This window comes from Pteronotus mesoamericanus, unplaced genomic scaffold (assembly GCF_021234165.1).
Source record: "Pteronotus mesoamericanus isolate MK-2021 breed Mesoamerican mustached bat unplaced genomic scaffold, CSHL_Meso_final scaffold_21, whole genome shotgun sequence".
NCBI classification, from domain to species: Eukaryota; Metazoa; Chordata; class Mammalia; order Chiroptera; family Mormoopidae; genus Pteronotus; species Pteronotus mesoamericanus.
The window spans coordinates 4,979,298-5,000,684 of NW_026555310.1; the positions used below are offsets into that span (position 1 = coordinate 4,979,298).

Sequence of the window (21,387 nt, forward strand, 5' to 3'; positions counted from 1 at the left end):
GGAGACCAGAAAAAGGCCCGGGCTGTTTACTGGACAGAAAAAATTCCCAAACTTTGTAGCAAGTTGCAGCTACAGAATGGGTGCCTACGTGGGGGTACTTGTTTCTTTCTATTCACACCTAGAAAAAAAAAAATCTCGCTCCACTCAGCTCCCATTATTAAATCCTCCAAGCCCCACCATGTTCAGCTATGGCCTTGAATTCAAAACACGTTAACACCAGGAAAGGTTAAGGAACTTTATTTATTTATTTTTTTACAAATTAAGACTATGTAGGTTTCATATATTTCTGATCAAAAACACCTTTGTCTTCACAGTATGTTAGAGAATGCAGCCTGAGCTGAAAAGCAAGGAACTAGAAAAGAAAGTGATAATTACAGTGATTACTGTTTTAAAAACCTGTTAGACATTTTCTTTAAAAGTAGTTTTTTTTTATACGTCATTCTTGGCACTGTTTCTAAAGAAAAACTCCTTTAACCCAAGCAAAAAAAGCACAAGAGGTGGAGTTTGGCTTCAAGAGATATAACTTGGATTCTAAGGGTTAGCAAAGAATCAACAAATTTATGGAGTTGTTATGAGGGGGTTAGTGGGAAGGAAGTCTTTCTATTAAGTTTACAAGCCAGAGACTGGAAACAGCAGCTCAGAGGGCAGCATCCTCTGTGGAGGCACGCCACTCCAGAAATACACACAGCCCGCGAACAAATCTTTTCATGGGATGGTGTACTGCAAACAAGTAGTCACTGGGTCAAACCATGTAATGGGTGTGAACATCCACAGCCAAAAATGGTGTCCTACTGGCAATAAGCTTTCTGTATTTCCAATAAAGCTCAGTCTCTCTTACACTGAAGCCCCGTGAGTAGCCAGAGCCACAACTGCTCCCAAGGGCCATCCATCTGCGCCAGCTGACTGTGCAGCCCACAGGAAAGGAGCTGGTGATCCCCACTGGTACCGCCCTCCCTCCATGTGCAACCACAAAGCTGCAGGGAATTAAGTATCTTGGTCACCTGGGCCCTGCCAGGATGGCTGCAGAGTTACAGAAAACAGGTATAGAGCCAAAACCTAAAACGCACGTGTAAAATAGACATCTCTCTCCTGCCCCAAATTTCTGGCTTGACAATACCTATTATCAGGAGGGACATTACCAGATGGAAGATAACAAAAATGCAAGCCATCACAGCCCCATTCTGTTGATGTGAACAAAGAACCACACAGTAGAGGAGATTTTGTCCCAACAAGTCCTTATCAAGGTTTGTCTGGCAGGATTAGTTACAATTACCCTCAGAGGCTCAACCATTCTTTTCCCCTGTTCTTCCTCTCCTGGGATCTTTAATCACAGCCACCTGGCAGGGGCCACTCAGTAACTAAGGTGATAAGCAATACAAAATAAAATAAAGACCTGGGGAAATTTAGGAATTCTAGGCTCTACCTTGCCATGCATCATCAGTCTTTTTTTAAGTGATGACAAGAATTAGTCTTCCCTTTGGGCTGAAATCCTCCTGCCCCAGGGATGGAAGGCAGGCAGGCTCCCTGAGGGTCAGACAAGAGATAGGAAAGAGCTGGAAAGAGAACACCTACAAATCCACATTCCTTTTGTGACGGCAAGGCAGAAAGGTGAGCTTGCCAGGCTAGCAGCAACTTAGGAAGCTTAGAAGCAGCAAAGCATCCACCAGAACAGGCTCTTCATTTTCTTTGCAGGGGTTGACAGAAGCTCAGATATAATGAGCCTGAATAACAACAGGGCCAAGCAAACTTCTTTCCAAAGGAAAACACACTGCCCAGTCCCACAGGAACTGTGCGCCAACCAAACAGTGCTGAGGGAGGAAGGGCTGAGGTGACTCTACCCAACAGTTCAGATCCGCCTGGTACAGCCTGGCCGGAAAGCGGACTCCTGGAGCTGTGTCCCTCTGCGGGTTCCACTCCTCATCACGATGGACTGGCTGCCTAAGCGGAGGAAGAAGCAAGGGATAGGATGACAGAAAAGGAAGTGGGGGAGAACTCCAGGAATACGAAGCCAAACTCCAAACTATATTCTGCTAATCAGTTTTTTGATCAAAAAATTCAAAATAGAGAAAACCACAAAGTACAAAAGCTTTTCTGATACTTTTCATTATCAGAGATCACGCCACATGTAATGTGTGCAGAGAGAAAATGAGAGGGCGGAGGGAGAGGAAGCCAAACTGGGAAAAGGCTGGATGGTCACCTCACTTCTTCTCTTTCTTCTGGTCCTGGAAATGGAGAAAAATTACCCAATTAATTTTTGCCATCAGACATTCAAGCTAAAACTCTTAAGTGTGCCAACACCTGGCTGCCTTTGATTAGGGACAGGAAGGGATCAGGACAATAAGCGGGAATGAGAACTGCTCCTTTAGTGCAGCAGGAACTGAATCTTAACCTTCTTCCACTGGTGGCCCCCCAGGTTGCTGACAGACTTGAGAATAAACTCTAAGCAGCCGCTCCCACTCCCACTCCAAAAGTATGCAGGTTGGCTGCCTGACCACCCTTGGCTACACACAACACTGCAGCTCACACCCCAGCCAGTGCAGGCGTCCGCCTGGCGGTCTACCCCGAAAGAACTAAACAAAAGGTCACCACGAAGGCAAAGACCACCAACTTTCCATCAGGCCTCAGAAGGAAGCGTAACTCCTGTGCATAAACCGACATTCAGAAATATTCTAGTCCAGGGGAATTCTTCATTCAATCTTAGGTGGAAACCCAGTATATTTAACAAATGAAAGTTGAGTTGCTTTGACAGAAACTGGGACACCCGTTTGGTGCTAACTGTGGCACAGACCAGAGAACCACCAGAACCACCTAGTCACCTGCTTCTACCACTGCACTGTGCCTTATTCCATAGCAAGGATTGTGAGAACAGCTGGTGGGCTTGTCTGCTCCCCTGCTGCTGGAGCAGTCTACGTTTAACACTCACTAACCATATATGGAATGCTTCACTGGAAAGAAATTAAGACTAACAAATGGATAAATTGGTTTTCTTCTGAAATGTATTTACAAAAGCTGGTTGCCAATATTATACAAATCTTCTAAAATATCCTTTTCTGAATCATAACTATCTTTAGAGCCTTTAAATTCTTCATATAGCAGACTGTTTGCTGCCCCTAAAGCTCTTTTCCCTTTGGTACTAATATTCAGGATTAGTTAAAAAAAGGACTATTTTTACTTGTTCCTTTTTCTCCATCAGCTTAGGATTTCTTGTTTACTTCTTACTCAATGCCTTATATAACCCTGCACCTACACAGTGTGTAAGCAAGTTTTCAAATCTGAAGTATACACGAATGTTGAGCTCAGGAGCTATTCTCCCATCTTCAGGTAGTGGGCTGACTAACCTTCTCATTCAAAGCCAGGATCATCATCAGTTTTCTGAAGAGATTAACGAAATCTAAGAAGAGGTCAATGCAGTGCCTGAAAAGAGAACCAGATTACAAATTGCACTTCCTACTTTCCTTTACACAAAAATGTAAAACATAAAACTCCCACCCCATGAGCTGACTTCACCAACACTCTACCACCAACTAAGGAAGTAAAATTGTGTCTGAAATCCTTTCAACTCAATGAAACCATGTGTTGGGTTGACCAAAAAGTCGGTTACGTTTTTTTCCACAAAATAAAAGACACATTTTTCATTTTCACCAATAACTTTATTGATTTGGATGTTTTGAGTATGTTGGCTCTCTCCTGCTATTGGCTTCTAGTAAGTAAGAGACCGGGGTGCTGCTAAACATCTTCCAATGCATAAGACAGCTCCACAGCAAAGAATTATTTGGCCAAAACATCAATAGTATCAAGAAACTTCACAAACCACTTCTGACATGTTCAATCAGTCACAGCACCTTCTCCATACACTGCAAATATATTTTTGGATTTCAGTTCCATTTTTACCTTTCTTGAAATAAAAAAGCATAATACACCGCAAATGTTGCGTATTTTCTTCCACCTTCAATATTAAAACAGCTGCACAAAAATGCGCCAATTTTGATAAGTTTTTTTTTTTTTTTAATGCATGCTGATATGACAGCTGTCACAATACAATCTAACAAAACTGTTTCAAACGAAAAGCCAACTAAGCATTGTTGGCTTAGCTGTATGAAAAAAACTAAATGAACTTTTTGGCCAACCCACTAGCACAGAGAAAAGAGAAATTGGGCTTTAGATTCTGCAGAGGCCCAACTCTGAACCCTGCCTGACCCACTTACCACTAACTTTGAGAGGATTTCAACATGAAAAAATATGTATATTTTAAAAGTTATATATATAGATATCTATATATATCTATATATATAAATATATATCTATTATATCTATATATATCTTCTCACTGTTAAAGACTTAAAGAATACAAAGGTATAAAGAATAAAAGGTGAAAAGTTCTCTTCTTTCTCCTTTGCCTACAGGTAACCACTATGAAAAGCATGGATACCACATTTTTCCGTGTATAATGTGTACTTTTTTGGCCAAATTTTTGAGGAAAAATAAGGATGTACATTATACATGGGTAGTATCTGAAATACCTTGTATCTGTTCTTATGTTTTGTAATTATTTGTTACATAAAATTTCTTGTACCATAATATGTTCAAAAATAAATGCTAAAATTCCTTGATAATACAAAAAAACAAGTATCCAAATATAAATAAATAATAGAATTGAAAAATTAAGACAAAAGATTTTTTTCCTGAAAGTCTGGGCCAAAAACATGGGAGCGCATTATACATGGCAAAAACAAGAAAAACTCCAACAACAATGGTATTTAAATACATATTAGTAGTTCAATATTTAAAAATCTGATGTCTTTCAGGAATTGAAGGTATGTTATTTGGTGCCTGGTTCCAAAACCATGGGTATTCTTCCACACACACCCCCAAAGTAAAATGTAATGTAAAGAATACATTAAGTTTGGCTAGTGCTACCTGAGCTAGTCTTACCCCTACCAATGTGGACAGAAAGGTGGGTCAGGCAACGGATTGTCCCTGGGATTAAGAGCCACAGAATGGAGGAGTAAACCTCACCCTTCATTCTTATTAAAGACCAGTTTTCACACTCACCAGATATAATCCTTATCTCCATTTTCAGCCTTTTCAATAATGAGTTGAGTATCAAAAAGGACAAAGCCACACATGAGCAACAGCCCCAAGTACAGGTTTGCCTAACAAAAGAATGACATGAGGTTACTATATGGTAGACACCATACACAAAAAAGCCATACTTCTTTCTGGCTCTTGGCCACTTGAAAGTACATGAGATGCTAACCCCACTGACATTAACATTCATGGGAACTGAAGCCTATGGTGAAGACCTCCTTCTGTCAGCACAATTCTACACTAATTTGGTTATTTTTTTTGTCACTGGAAGAGATTCAATCATTTTAACAAGGAGCTGCTGTTGGACTGGCCCTAGAAAAATGATCTATGAACAAACCATCTTCTCCTTTAGTCTAAACTTCCACCCACAGAACGCTCCATCCTAGGAGGATTGGTGGGGCAGCTTCAAGAGCACTTCTTAACAACAAGCAGCATTCTGGAGGGGTCTTGGTCTATCTTGTTTCAGGATTAAGCAAGAAAAAGAAGTGTGAGGCAAATGGCCGCTGGAAAGTTATATGTAAAGTCTCACCTGGAAAAGCCAAATGGATCCAAAGAACAGATTCCCCAGGGAAGACAACACCATCAGGCTCATGGCTGACATCAAGACACCTAGAACAGGTGACAAAAAGCCATCTTGAGAGCCAAAGTAAAGGAAAACAATCTGCTAAAGCCATTCCTTGTGTTCCCCCCCAAAATGAAGGCTTTCTATTTCAACTCAATTGCCACAAGAAGCTGGGGTGTGGGAGAATAGTCCTAGTAAGAATCCTGCCTAGAGTGGAGACCCTCTCCTTGCTTTCCAGTCCAACACTTACCTCCCAAAAAGAGGTAACTACGGCGCCTGGCATAGAGTGCACTCAGGGTGAAGCAGGTGAAGATCATGGCTGTGCCTATGAAGGCAGTGGGAAGGATGCTGTTAAGGAAAAGACCATTAGACTGAGGGCTACAGTAATACAGTCTATATTTAGAAGGTACTTTTGTAAAGATACAAAGACTTAAGACTCTACTAAAACAGTTACCTGGGGTTGATGTCAACACACAACTCCAGAGCAGGGCCCAGGCCAACTCCTAGAAAACAAAAAGCCCCAGAACACATTACTACCATCAATTCTTGAAGAGAACCCTTGATCAAAAGCTGATCGTTAATAGCACAGACATACCTATGCTCCTAAAAAAAAACACCAAAAACCATGTGGACTAAAGTAATTAAATCTTTCTCTCCATTCTCCTTGTTTTCAACAGAACTCCAACTTTACTAAGTTATTTATTTATACAGAGCTGCAAAATTGTCCTCTTAGTCGAAAATCATTAATGACCCCCATAAGGAATAGAGACTAGGAAAAATGACAAGGGCATGTCTAACATTTTGAGGTAAATCATTACTCTGAAGAGGCGTGATGCAATGTGGGCCTGATCAGGAATTAGAAAAAAAGGATTAAGAGTAAAGCAGACCCACGTGGCCAGCAATCTCATGGTCATGCAGGACTGACCCTCTTTAGGCAAAGAAGGCCAGACCAGTTCTGCAGGTGGACATGTGCCCAAGGCGGGGCACAGCAGCAGCCTGTTCCGGCTCCAACATTTCCTCCACTTTGGTTACTCTCCTTTCTCCTTGATTCTGCCCTCTAATCTCTAATGCCTTCAAAAACTAGCTCTCCCTGATCTAAAAATCTTAATCTCTAAATCCTCGCCTTTCTACAATCTCTTCAACATGGTATAGATTAGACTCATTCAGAATGAGCTGTACTAACTCATATGTTGCTTTGCAAGTATTTTTATTGTGTAACTTTAGTCTGGTTTCCCTTAATGGTAATTCTAGAAGCGCTTTAAAAAAAAAACTTTATTTTTATTGTTGATACCATTACAGACGCTCTCATACTCCCCCCACCGTTGCCGCGCGCACTGCCCCCGCCCCCCACTGGCCATCACCACACTGTTGTCTGTGTGTATGCAGCACACATAAATGTTTTTTTGCTAATCCCTTCACCTTCTTTCATCCAGCTCCCCCCACCACATGTATCCATATCTGTTTCTGTTTTGTTCATTAGATTCCACATATAAGTGAGATCATATAGTATTCGTCCTTCTCTGCCTGCCTTATTTCACTTAGCACAGGTCCACCCATGCTGTTGCAAAAGGTAAGATTTCCTTCTTTTCTAAAGTCATATAGTAGTCCATTGTGTAAATGTACCACAGCTTTTTCATCTACTCATGTACTGATGGGCACTTGGGCTGTTTCCAGATCTTGGATATTGTAGACACTGTTGTAGAAGTGCTGTGCTTTTCATTCTTTTCTTGAGAATCAACAAAAGGCCCTGTGTGATGTATTTCAATGTATGGCTTTAATTAATTGTATGTAAGGTTCAGAACAGATGGACGCTTCTACAATAGTTGCCAGTGTGAGTCCAACTAAGTCAGGTTCTTAGGCCTTGCACTTAGTCCCATGTCTACCATTAACAACTTATGCTACCTAAGCTCTTAGACCTCATTCATTCAAGCACACAAATGCTTATTTTTGGATACAAAAATAATCACCAGTCACAAAAAGCTTACCCTCTGTATGGGGAAGCAAGATGCACCTACACAAAATAAGAAAGCAGTACAAGGCAAAATACATTAAAATATAAGGTTGGATAGTAAGTGTACCAGTGGGGATAAATCAGAATAAATATAAATCTCAGAGCCTAGTCTAAAGCGATACTAAAAAATACAGTCTTCACCCCGCCAACCTCCCAAATTAGTCTAATCCCTTAACATACCTGTAAGGAAAGCAAATCCAACAAGAAGTCCCAGTCTTTTTTGCTCGGTCTCATGGCTATGAGGTGTTGCGTTCAGCCAAATCATCAATCCCAGGGAGCCCAGGGCGGAGAGCAGGCCAGCCTGTCAGATTCAGATCATAACTCAAGTTATCAAATTTATTATGCAGACTTTATCAGATTCAAATAGTCATCTGAACTTCCTAGTATTTGCTTCTGACCTGGAGGCAGTAGAAAAGGCACTGTGGGCTGAAGACAGAAACCAAAAGCCTTAACGCACAGGGTTAGGAGCATGGAGGATGCTGGAGGCTGTTCTGACCTGGGTAGTCCATCAACCACAACTACCCTAGTCAAACCAGGAGTCTTGCCCAAGAAATACCAAAAACTGAACTGAAGTGACAAGTACTGAAAATACATTCCAATCTGTAGGACAAGTAGAAATGACCCCTTTTTGATCACTTTAAAATATACACAAATACGTACACACATACAAAGACTCAGAGAGGGTGCTAGGGATGAAATGTTTATGTCCCTCATCCTAAATTCACGTTTAAATCCTATCTCCCAATATGATGGTATTTAGAGGAAGGGTCTTTGGAAGGTGATTATATCACAAGGATGGAAGCTTTAGGGAAGGGACCAGTGCCCTCATAAAAAGGGGATCCTGAGGGCTCCCTTGTCCCTTCCACCATGTGAGGACACAGCAAGAAAACGGCTGTTTACAAAACAGGAAGTGGACCTTCACATACAACAAATCTGCTGGCGCTTTGATCTTGGACTTCCCAGCTTCGAAAACTCTTAAGAAAAGTTTGTTGTTGCCTGGACTGGTGTGGCTCAGCTGGTAGTTGGTTGTGCATCATCCCACAAATCAAAAGGTCATGGATCCAATTTCCAGTCAGGGCACATGCCTGGGGTGCGAGTTTGGTTCCTGGTTGGGGTGCATGTGAGAGGCACCTGATTGATGTTTCTCTCTCACATTGATGTTTCTCTCCCTCTCGTTCTCCCTCCCTTCCCCCTCTCTAAAAAACAAATAAATAATATTTAAAAAACAAAAAACAAAAAAAAAACACAATACTTTGTTCTTTAAGCCAGTGGTCCCCAACCTTTTTGGCACCAGAGACTGGTTTCATGGAAGACGGTGGGGTCAGGGAGGGAAGCTCAGGTGAACTACTGTGGACTGATGGGGGGGTGGGGTGACAAGAAGCAAAGCTCACACCAGCCTAGGTGTTGGGACCCCTGGTTTAAGCCACCCACTCTATAGTATTCTGCTATAGCAGCCTGAAAGGACTGAGGCATAGGGTAAGTATCAAAACATATGCAGTTATTTCTGGGTGATGGGATTATAGAGTTTTATATCTACTTATCATTAGTCTGTTATCTGAATTCTCTACAATGAACATGCCTCAGCTTTGAAAGAAAACAAGTTCTTTTCTTATAAAGCAAGTGGGAAAAAGCTATAGACATTTAAAAAGAAAGAAACCATTAAGGACATATGAAGACACAAAAGTTCCCTCCTTCCTTTAAAGGTATATTCCAGCCGTGGCTGGTTTGGTGCAGGGGATCCGAGTGCCAGCCTGCAAACTGAAAGGTCACTGGTTTGATTCCCACTTGGGGCACATGCCTCGGTTGCAAGCCAGTTGGGAGCCGTGTGAGAGGCAACTGATCAATGTATCAATGTATCTCCCCCTCTCTTTCTCCCTACCTTCCCCTCTCTCTAAAAATAAATAAAATCTTTAAAAAAAGGGGGTATATTTCATTCTTGATTTTCACAGTAGTTACTTTATATAGTCAGTATGAACAATGAATTAGTGAAAACTGAACAACTGCTCCTGTGGGAAATAAAATATTAGGTTCTTGCGAACCCCCAGTCACAACATTTGCATTAACTGATCAATACATAACCTTTGAAATATACTGTCAATTCATTAACACTGAGCTCACAGTCACAGCACCAGAACTCACGCCAGAACAAAGTTTATCTAATACACATTTTCTCCATAAGGCAAATCACTCTTCTCACAATTAGGAACACTAAGAACATGTAAGCTCTATGCTTGGAGCCATTTTAAACAGCAAAATTATCAAGAAAAATGCAAAAAAAAGTAGCACTAACAGACTGTAAGTAGGACTATTGTTTATAGTTTGAGAGCTTGAAATAAGGTGCTGTGTTGCCTTGTTCAGTATCGGCTGGAACATGGGTGGGATGGGCAACTCAGATTCTTCTGCTGCTCTGGGTACAACTGCAAATGTCTGCAAGAGTACTGATTTTAGGGTTACAAAAAAATTTTACTGAGTAGGTATACAAAATCCACCAATAATGAGGATGACTTTATTTTACATTACTTAAAAGGGCCACTTTTGCCTAAAAGGTAGAATATGTTTTAGTCTGAACTCAAGGGATTGCCCTGGCTGATATGGCTTAATGGGTTGAACACCAGACTGCGAACCAAAAGGTCACCAGCAAGAGCCCCAGTCAAGGGCACGTGCCTGGGTTGTAAGCCGGGTCCCCAGTTGGTGGGTGTGTGAGAGGCAACTGATCTGACCGACCGGTGTATCTCTCTCAATACACTGATATTCCTCCCTCTCCCTCTCTCTAAAAATCAGTCAGTCTTAAAATCAAAGGATCAAAGTCCTATCCTTTGAGTATCTAGAGTAATTTTTCGCACAACTCCTGCAAAGAAATGCCTGAGCACAGGGACAGTTCTCAGCAGTGCCAATGCCAACATGGGCACACCCTTGTCCTTACACTAAAAAGGACACTCAACAGTGACAAGTCTTCGCTAGTGAAACTTCAAACTTACTGATTACTCCACAACTCTCCCTTCTGTTCCTGCTAACCAAACCCAAACGCTCCCTCAACACAGGAAAATGGGTTATTAAAGGGTTTTTCACTTAACCATGCAGATATAAGTGTATCAGAGAATAAAATGGGTCAAATCCTTAAAGGTCTCAACCCTGCCCCTCCTGATAATTAATTACACAGTGTTCTGTATCCACGTATTCCACAGTCATTCACACAAAAAAGAGAAAAAGGAGGAAAAGATAAAAAGGCAATAGTGGAGAACACCAGCAACACATCATTCAATGTCAGGGTTAAGACATTCTGAAGCTAAACATTTCCGTATCTAGAGAGAGCAGAGTCTCCAGAAAATTTAAATGGCTCTACATGTCCTTAGTATTTACTGGCTGGCTTTGGCTGAGTTCAGATGCCAAACTACTGAAAAGGATTAAGAAGAGGCATAGGCTTATACCACCCTGCTGAGCTAGTTTCTTCCAATTATAATTTGTACAATAGCAACTTGAAAACATTTCTCTTACCTGAATGAAATGAGTGACTACATGGACAAAGGCCCCTGCAGCTGCCACAAACATACACAGGGCAAAACTGGCATAGACTTTCTTCAGGTGCTGCTGTGTTGAGGGGGTTCTAGAAAAGAATGTTAAGAATAGCCATCACACTGTGACCAATCCAATCTCATCTCTAAGCTAAGAAATCATTTCCTTCTCTTCTTCCCAGGCAATACATGAAAGTTATATTACAATTAAAAAAGGAATGTTTTGAACATAGGTTAACTAAGAGAATATTAAATGCTGGGGAAGAGCCAAAACCCCACAATTATGAGCAATCAATACGGAAACTAACATAATTAAATGACTTTCCAGTGATCACAAAGCATCCCTTAGAATCTGGGTGTGCTTATCATATCCTCAGAATTCTAGCTAAGTCCATGTTGGTCTATATATACGAAAGTTAATAAACTAGAAAAAGAAAAGCCAGATATGAAAGGAAAAGCAGTAAGAAACTGCAGTGAAGGTCAACACACTTACATATGGGAAAATTTTAAGAGCACATCAAAGTTGATCTTCCGATCAAATACGTTCATGATGCCAGAGTCTGTGGGACACAGCCTCAGCACTGTAGAATAAAAAATAAAAGAAGAAAGGTTATTTTAAAGATGCAAGTTCAGACAAAATAACAATTTTCTTACAAAAAAATACAAGTTTGGAAAAATGAAAGTACTTAAAATCCAATTGTTCTAACACAATTATTTTTATTTTTATATATTTCCTTCTAGAATATTTGTAATCATAATCAACCATTTTAAAGGGGACAGAGGAAATGACCTATCTACCTCTCCCCAAGGTACTTCATTAATAGAATCTGATTTCTTTTCTTTCAGAAGGTGATTTGCCCCTTTAAAAGACCATTTTCTCTGAGAAATTCTCATTAGCAATCTAGTTAAAGGAACCCAGTCACTGGAACATAAAGCAATTTTATGTCATTGTTTCAAGTTGCTAGAGAACTCCCTCAGCAACAGTAAAGAACTTCAAAGATTTAAAAAAAAGAAAAAGAAAAAGGAAAAAAAATTCCCTGGCTTGTGTGGCTCAGTGGATTGATTGCCAGCCTGCCAACCAGAGGGTCAACAGTTTGATTCCCAGCCAGGGCACATGCGTGGGTTGCGGGCCAGGTCCCCAGTGGGGAACGCGCGAGAGGCAACCACACACTGATGTTTCTTTCCCTCTCTTTCTTCCTCCCTTTCCCCTCTCTAAAGATAAATAAAATCTTTTTACAAAAGGAAAGAAAAACTATAAAGGTCTGCACTAGGACCTGCAATTTAAAAACATTTATGTAGCTTTCTATCAAATGCATTTTAGAACTGAACTAAAAAAGGGATTCACAATTTTAAAGAAAGTTCCTACCTCCATGAAAAGGAAAAGTGTATAAAAAGAATTTTTTAACGTCATTTCAGAACCCTTCCTACAAAAGACTTGGTGTAGCACAAGGAATTGCTGTATAACCTGCACCCAGACTAAATATTACTATTTCACTATATTTACTTTATCCCCTCTCTCTCTATAGCAATATATAGACTTAAAAAATGCATATATCTTTTTGCCATGCAGATACAATGCCCCTTACCTATAAATACTTTAATGTGTATATCCTAAAAATGATGATCAAAATCAGGAAATTAACATTGATACAATGCTATCATCTGATGTACAGACCTTATTCAGATCTTCAGCCAACAGTCCCAACGGGCATTTAAAAAAAACAAACTAAAACTAAACTATACCGAGGTCCCATTACTCATCAATACCTCAAGTTTTGCTCCCTCCCCTATCTCACATGCAATCCTAAACAAACATGCTCAATCTAGAAAACTAGAAATCTAATCAAGAGCTTTCATCTTTGCTAAATATAAATCTTCCAGATTCTTATTAGACCCAATCTTATTCAAATTTACCAAAAAAGGGAGGGGAAGGAGAGGACTAAAACCACTCATACCCATTCTAATCATCACTTAACCTAATACTCAGGAAAATTCATCTGGGCAAGCAAACCAATTTCCTGAGGGACCCTGGGCCAGTGGAAAGATACCATTCTTAAGAGTTCAAAATTTTACCACTTGTTTCGAGAGGCTCTCTCATAAATGAAACAATTAAAATGGCTGGCTTGCTATCTCTGATTTCCTCTTTCCTTTCTCACCATTCCCACTCACCTCAATTCTTTCGTTAGTTCTGTTCTTAAGAATGGCTATGGTAAGAAGCTGCAGAACGTACTAAACGCTGACGCTCTCATCTCTAAGTCTCAGGGCTCTAGATGGTGCAATTATTGCAGGCTGTTGCGCTGCCGGCCACAGCCTTCCATAACCATGATGAATACATCCTCTCGAGAGCACACTTACAGGACGGCAGAATCAAGCACCTGGAAAGTATCTTTGTTCAAGGCTTCCATTAACACCCCTAATGACTTCCCTAGACAGAACTTGCAACAGTACTGAAGCAACCTTCAGAGTCAAGTTTCTCCAAAGTATTCACAACAATGCTAAAGTATCTCTTGTTTCCAATTTTAAGAGTTAAAAAAGTTAAAAAATATCTAGGGGATTGTTAGTCAGAAAGGAGCAACACTCTGTAACCAGGCCCCACTAAGTAGAAATTTAGAAGGGGAGAATGGCAGAAACTCCTCTGTCCCAGTTCACTCTTTGACATTTCCTAGGGGGTACTGACTGCCTCTTTCCAGGGCTCTCTTACAATTGCTAATGGAAAAATCATCCAAGTTTGTGAGGGTAAGGAGGGAGGTGTGGAATAGGAATTTTTTCATGACTTAATAGTGGCTTGTAGTTTAAAAACCATAAAATAGAAATAAAATAAAACTAGGTTTCCAACATTACTACCTATTTTAACATTTAAGTGAAAAATGTAACTACCGCCCTGGCGAGGTAGCTCAGTTGGTTAGAGTGTCGTCCCAATAAGTCAAGGTCGCGGATTCCCGGTCAGAGCCCATATAGGAATCAACCAATGAATGCCTAAGTGGAATGTTTTTTCTCTCTCTAAAATCAGTCAATAAATTTCTTTTAAAAATGTACTGTAGCTATGCAAAGATACACAGCAATTTTAACAGCTTTAAGGGGGGAAAAGAAATGCAATACAGTATACAGATTTAAGATGGCATGATGTATATATCACATATTTTCCAAAATACTAAAATATGAGGGGAAAAAGTTGGTCTTAGAGTCAAGAAAACATGATAATTTGTTCTAGATCTGAACCAGATAAGAACTAAGGTGCAGATAAATAATGAGTTAAAAAAAGTGTTCTTACCAAAAGTATTCTCAGTCTCAGGAAGAGTATTTAAAACCATTAACCAAGTAACTCAGTTAACATCCAGAGGACACTACAGTTAATGAAAATCTTTATTTAAAAAAATAAAGTATATTAAAATAGTAAAATATTAAAATTTTGTTATATATATTTTACCACAATTAGGAAAACAAGTACACTACTTGTTGCTCCAAGTTCTTTAATACAGCAGTCCCAATGTACATCTAAGCCCATTATAAAACTGATACCAGCACTGGTCTGCCTTACCCTGATCCCAACTTGTATAGAAATCTAGAAATCCTATATTCAACTAATTATAAAACAGGGAGGTGGGATTATGTACACAGAATACAATGAGGACAGTGTGTCCTGGACTCATGGGAAATTTGCCTATGTTGCATTTATAAATGACAAGTAAATGTTCAGGTGTTAATCATAACCAAATTTCCTTTAATTTGGTCCAGAGCCTCCTTTTAAGCCTTCATCCTTAGGAGAGCAGGAATTCCCAAACTTGTCAGAATCTGTCAAAATTTGTCATGCATACACTGCTAAAGCTGTTGGAAGTGTCACTATTCCCCAGGTCAGCCTCCTCTGCCAGAGCCACTGCCTCCCCCCCCCCCAAAAAAAACCCAAAACAAAACAAACTCAGTGCAGAGCTTTACCAAGGGGGGGAAAAACTTAAGGGAAACAAAGAAATTCTCCCTTCAAAATCCCTCCTACTTTACACAGCTTTAATCAAGAAATGAAACACAAATGTAAGAAATTTGTACAGATAGCAAAGTGTGTATTCACCAATCAAAATCCAACATTAATCGAAGTGAAAACTAAAGCAAAGGTTTGTAGTTGCCTAGATGTCTCTAGGGGACAGGAAGTCAATGCTTACCAGCCTTCCTCAAAAGAGACAACTTTGATAAATGTCGGACCCATTTGCTTTGGTCTATTAAACTTGAAGGAAGAATATTCTTCAAATATAAAAGATAGGTCCTTGATTAATAACTCCACTCTATTGCCATGCCGAGCATTAACAACTATGTATGAGGAAACAGGTATTTTTATCAATGAACATCTATGTCTATCTAGTGTCTTGTTAAATCCATTGTTTTGTTCTATTATTTTCTTTACCCTTGTCCTAAAATGAAAAGATTATCGTAAAGGGCCAGGCCTTAAGTTAAAAATATTCTCTGCAATCTTATTGCAACCCCTATTAGATACAGTGCTTATGAAACATGGTCAAAAGCTATGCAGAACAGCCCTGGCCAATGTGGCTCAGTTTGTTGGGCATTGTCCTGCAAAGTGAAAGATCACAATTCAATTTCAGTCAGGGCGCATGCCTGAGTTGTGGCCCTGGTCCCCAGATTGGGATGCAAACGAGAGGCAACCAATCGATGTTTCTCTCTCTCTTTCTCCCTCCTGTCCCCTCTCTTGAAGAATAAAGAAATATTTTTTTTTAAGTATAAAAAGAAAGCTGTGCAAAACAGAAACAATCATGCATTAAAAAAAAAAATTCCTTGCCTTTGAAAAATAAAAGTCTGCTGACTGCTGGAGCTAGGACGACAGCTGCCTGAAGTGCATACAATTTAACATTAAACCAGCAAGTTCAAGAAACATTGCTCACGCGTTTAATTAAACATTTACTTTGTGAGTTATGGTTCTCCATTCCCCCTGTAATAATGTGACCATCTTGAATTCTGATCTCTCCCAAGGGACCTGATACTTAAAAGAGAAAAAAATATATCCCATGTAGTTTTTAAAAAAGGGGGTGGGGTGAAGGTGGGACTGTTTATAATTTTTCAGTTCTTCCTACTGAATAGTTTCCAGAATCTGTATAGCCATGTCCTTAAGCATAGTAGTTAAAAGCATGAGCTGCTGCACTTGAATCCTGGCCATTATTTCCTTAGCTATATGACACACAACAAATTTCTGGCACTTAACCTCACTGTGCTTCAGTTACCTCATTTGCAAAAGAGAAATATACAGGGTTCAGAAGTATGCTTACTTAGAGTGTTGTTGGTAGGGTAATATGGGTGTAATAATTTATAGTTTTAATTTGAACATTTCACCTAAAATGTCATATGGTGAGCTTGAGTGTGATATTGTTACAGAATTACATGCTTATGATTTTGTAATAAAAGATTTTGTAATAAAAAAGGGGCATTATTTGTGTCAGACCCTGTGTATTACCTACTTCATATGGTTGAGGATTAAGTGAGATAATATAAATAAAATGCTTGAAATAGTACTTCATACACAAGACTGGCTCAGTATGTTAACCATTACTGTTACTGAAGTAAATATAGTGGAACCTCAGTAGTTAAAAATTCATTCTGGAAAACTGTTCAAGGAGTGATTTATTTGAAAAATGAATCTCCCTTTTTTTCTTAAGATTTTATTTATTTATTTTTTAGAGAGGGAGAAGGGAGAGAGAGAAACGTGAAATGTGTGGTTGCCTCTCGCATGCCCCCTACTGGGGGCCTGGACTGCAACCCAGGCACAGCATCTAGACCGGGAATCGAACTGGCGACCCTTTGGTTTGCAGTGGGCACTCAACCCACTGAGCCACACCAGCCAGGCCAATTCTTTTTTTGTCACCTGAGAGACATGTGACTGATCATACAGGTATGAGCAATGAAAGGGTTGTCAGGTAGAGAATCAAGACCCGAAGTTTTGTTAGACAGGCAGGACATTTTTTCCATGAACAACTTGGTCAAGGACCGAAATGTTTGAGAACTAAGATTTGACTGTACTCATTACCCTCAAGTTCTCAGCATATCCTTATTCCTTTTAAAGGCTAGTTTTAGAAGACATTTATCACAGGCCTAATTTACATATGTCCTGTCAATTACTTTAAAAAATATTATTCAACCATTAACTCACAGTTAGCTATATATCTTGAAGGTTTAATATTTACCCAAATGAGAAATTAAATTATATGGAGGGCAGGAGGGAGTCAAAGAAAGTTATAAACTGGAATGTAAAGAAACTGGATAAATCTTATCACTGGTTAAAATGACTTTTCTTTAAATGACATGCCCCTCTTCTGGCACATTTATACTATACCTCCTGTCCCACATGGTCATAGGCATTTTGAGACAGCCTAATAACAACTAAGTGATAACCTGATGTGGTAGAAATTTTGATGAAGTAAATGGTCATTACAGCTTGATGCTTTGACTATTCATAGTTGGTCTATTTGCTTTAAGAAATTCCACTTCAACTAGGTCTGGACTTTGATTGCTCTAGATCTGAACCATACATGTCTCAGCTGCTCCCCTCCGCCCCTACAACTTGGACCAAAATCCCCAGATTAGCAAACACTGAATGAACACTCTCTCTCTAGGGGACTACCTCAGAACCAAACCAGTACCTGCAGATTGAAATGCCTATTGCCTTCAATATATTATTTTTTGTACCAAATTCCAACACTACAGAATCTCTCTCTGACCACAACTGTTTGACAGACACTGAATCATAAGGCGGCCCCAATGTCCTAAATACAGAATCATCTTGCAATACAAACCAGTCATCTCTCCCCAATTAGCACCATACTTAGCCCAAATGTAGGTATAGATTAGGACAAACTGTACATCCACACAATCCTCACCCCTGAAGATCTTTTTTGAATTGTTTTAGATTCCGGTTAATTGTAACAAAACTCCTCTCACACATTTGGCTTTAAGCACATTCAGAGCAGAGCCTGTATATGAATCAGCTTGCTGCCCCCACAATTAAGCACAACCAGGAGTGTCCAGAGCAAATACAGATCCCATTATCTATCTGATCAAGAATGTTATAACCTCAGAGGCAGGGGAGTATAAGGGGACTAACTAAATGGTAGAGGGAAAAAAAAATACAATGAAGATTAAATTTTAAAAAAAACCCAAAACCATTATACCCTCAAATCAACATTCCCCAGCTGGCTCAGAGGGAGACCTAACTTGAGACCTAACTCTTTCTAAAAGCCAACCTCGACAGTCCTCTCCTTGGTTTGAATGTCTTAGGAAAACAAAAATGTGCATAAAAACTATTCCATGAAATCTGATTAGAAACTCGGGGGGAACAAAATACAGTTAAGTGGAAGACATTTCTAACAGCTTCTACAACCAAATCAAAGTAGCAAAAGATAATTTAGAAGATTGAGCATCAAGGGAATATTCAGTGTTTTCCCAGAAGAGATTAATAGTCTTGTGGTAGTTCATGAAATAAAGTGAAACTCTTCAGGCCATCAGTAGTATCTTCTATAATACCACTGACCACATTTATATAAATTTTACAACTTTCAAAGTGCTTTTATATACATTATCCCCTTTCATCTTCAACGCCAATAGATGAGGGAAGAACAAGAATGTTTAGTCCCACTTTAAAGATTAAAAAAAGAAAGTTCAGCCCTGGTTGGTGTAGCTCAGTGGACTGAGTGCCAGCATGCATACCCAAGGGTTACTGGTTCAATTCCCAGTCAGGACACATGCCTGAGTTGCAGGCCAGTTCCCCAGCGGGGGGCGCTCAAGAGGCAACCACACATTGATGTTACTCTCCTTCTTTCTCCCTCCTTTCCCCTTCTCTAAAAATAAATAAAAAAAATTTTTTAAGTAAGTTCAAAAGGGCAGTGTAATAGTGATACAAGTACTGGATTTAGAATCACAAGTCCTGCTATTTTCTAACATATAACTTTGGGAAAATCATTTTACCTATGGTCCTGTAGGCTTCCTCATCTGTAAGATAAGGATAACTAATACCTGCTCTACCAAGCTTAGTGAATGCCAATAAGAAAATCTCTGTGAATTATTCTAAAGTGCTAAATGGACATTAGTACTGACTAGACCAACGTCAGAAGTTAAAAATATGTAAAAAGCAGAGCCAGAACCAGGTTAGGCTTCTTCTGACCTCTTAAGCCTGGTACGCTTTCTAATGGTACACCCTACAGTAGAAAAGCAGGTTTTCATTAAGACAGTTCCAGCCATTGATCAAGAGAAATCTTTTTTTAAAATTAACATAGGCTGATTCCTATTACACTTTCCTATATTTTTTAGCATTTCTACAATAAACATGAACTATATCCATAAAAGGAAAAAATACAGAAATGCTGACTATATGAATTAATTTTATCTTTCCAATTATTCAGGAGAACAAAGCTTCAGTCAGATTAAAAGTAGAGAAGGAAAGAAAGAGGGTGGGTACTAAGCCGTGTTTCCACAACAAGATGAATAATTTAAGAAGGAAACTCTGAATCTAAATTACAAACTGCATTTCTCAAGAGTTCAACCATTCTGTCCCTACTGACGGAAAATTGCAGAGAATCTAAATGTCGACACAGTACTTTAAGCCAGAAGAAAAAACATTCCACAAAGAGGAATGAAAAAAATCAAAGAGAGTAAATCTAATAATTACAGAAGTAAGCGTGTTCGCAAAAGCCGTAAGAAATGTGGTTGTGCGACTGCAAAAACCTGTCTTGAACTGATTTCTTAAACTACACATTCTACCAAAAGATAAAATAGAAATAAATATCAATAAGTAACTAGAAAAGCCTATTCTCTATTAACCTTTAACCTTAAAAATCTTTGTGTTTCAAGCACAGTCAGCTCTTCTACTGGGTTACACACTCTTAAGTTAACTATTGCTAGAAGAGTCTCAAGTTCAGAAAGGTTTCTGTCCTTGTTTGGATTGGGCAACGCAACCCGGACTGGCACGGGGTAGCAATTCCACACTTTATACACAAAAATACCAGAGCTCCAGCAAGCAGGTTCCAGAAAAAACACAACGCCCAATGCCGCCGCCTTTCCTAATCAGACTCTGAGAAAGTCGCCCACAAGGTTCAGGGCTAAATAAAGCCTAGCCACCTCACCTGTCCGAAGGTAACCAATCAGACCAGTGCCAGGCTGCCCTGTAACGCTGGAAAGTCAAGCCAAGCCCCGTCTCTCCACACTTAACCGCTTCTGCTGTTTGCTCGCACGTAACTAAGGATCCTTGCGTGTTACAGAGTGTGACATCACCCGCCCTGCCGAGACAGGGCGGCCTGCCTGACGAGGCCCCTTCCGAGAACCAACCCCAGCCACTCACACAGAGGCCCCTTGGCGGAGCAGTGATCGGTCGGGTCGAGCTGAGGTGACCATAAACCCGTGAAGTTTCGCTTTCATTCCCCTCGGAAGGAAGGGGTGGGGGACGTGCCCTAAATTCCAGACGGGCCTGGGCCAAGGAGCCACTGCGTCTACTCTCGGCGGAACAAAAGGGACGCAGACTTGAGAATAAGGGGGAGAAGAGGCTAAAAAGGGTTTTCGGTACCGCTCCGGCGAAGAGCGGGCGCCTGGACGCCCCCCAACACTCGGCTGACTCGCCCCCGCCCCCCCTTTCCTGTATAGTTGCGCATGCGCGATACCAGTTCCTCGTTTCCCCTCCCCGCCCAGCCCTCCGGAGTCCAGTCGCAGAAAAGGGGCTTTTCCCACGGGGTCCAGTCTGTCCGAAAACGGGAACTATGCCCATTCTCGTTCGGACAATAAGTAATTAACCCCCTCTCATTCTTCACTGCCACCTTGCGCAATTCTAGTTTCAAACGTACCTTCTGACCCGCCTCTCCTGAGCCACAAAGCTCTTCGAACACCGGATGTGCTTCTGACGCTTCCAGGCTCCGCTTCAGACTCTTTATTCTGAGTCCGCCCTTCCAAGGAAACCCCGCCCCAAATTTATTTTAAGGCCAGCCCTCATTGGTCGTTGGCTGCACTTCTGCCCTTTATTTGACTGGACGTGCATAAACTTCGCCGGCTTACTTCAGAGCCATTCGCTAATGTCTTTGTCAATCAAGTTCCTGGCCACCAGCCGGAATCATAGAAAAGGTCTCAGCTTTCTTCCCCTATAGTAAAAAAAGGACTGCTGTACAAAGCTCCTTCTAGTGGAGAATGTGGAGAAGAGGGCAGACCCCACCCAACACACAGGTCTGGCCAAATAATGGAAC

At 40.4% G+C, this 21,387-nt stretch overlaps 1 protein-coding gene across 1 annotated transcript; it reads right to left on the reverse strand.

Annotated features, from left to right (window-relative positions):
- Positions 1-221: 221 nt before the first annotated feature.
- TMBIM6 (transmembrane BAX inhibitor motif containing 6) lies at positions 222-21,069 on the reverse strand. The gene is made up of 10 exons (XM_054591135.1): positions 20,995-21,069; positions 11,667-11,754; positions 11,157-11,265; positions 7,842-7,962; positions 6,105-6,153; positions 5,901-5,998; positions 5,618-5,697; positions 5,053-5,153; positions 3,339-3,414; positions 222-2,222 (listed from the first exon to the last, which is right to left on the reverse strand). Exons 2-10 carry the CDS (start codon positions 11,720-11,722, stop codon positions 2,199-2,201), a joined length of 714 nt encoding a protein of 237 aa, XP_054447110.1. The 5' UTR covers positions 11,723-11,754; positions 20,995-21,069; the 3' UTR covers positions 222-2,198.
- Between the last annotated feature and the right edge of the window lie 318 nt (positions 21,070-21,387).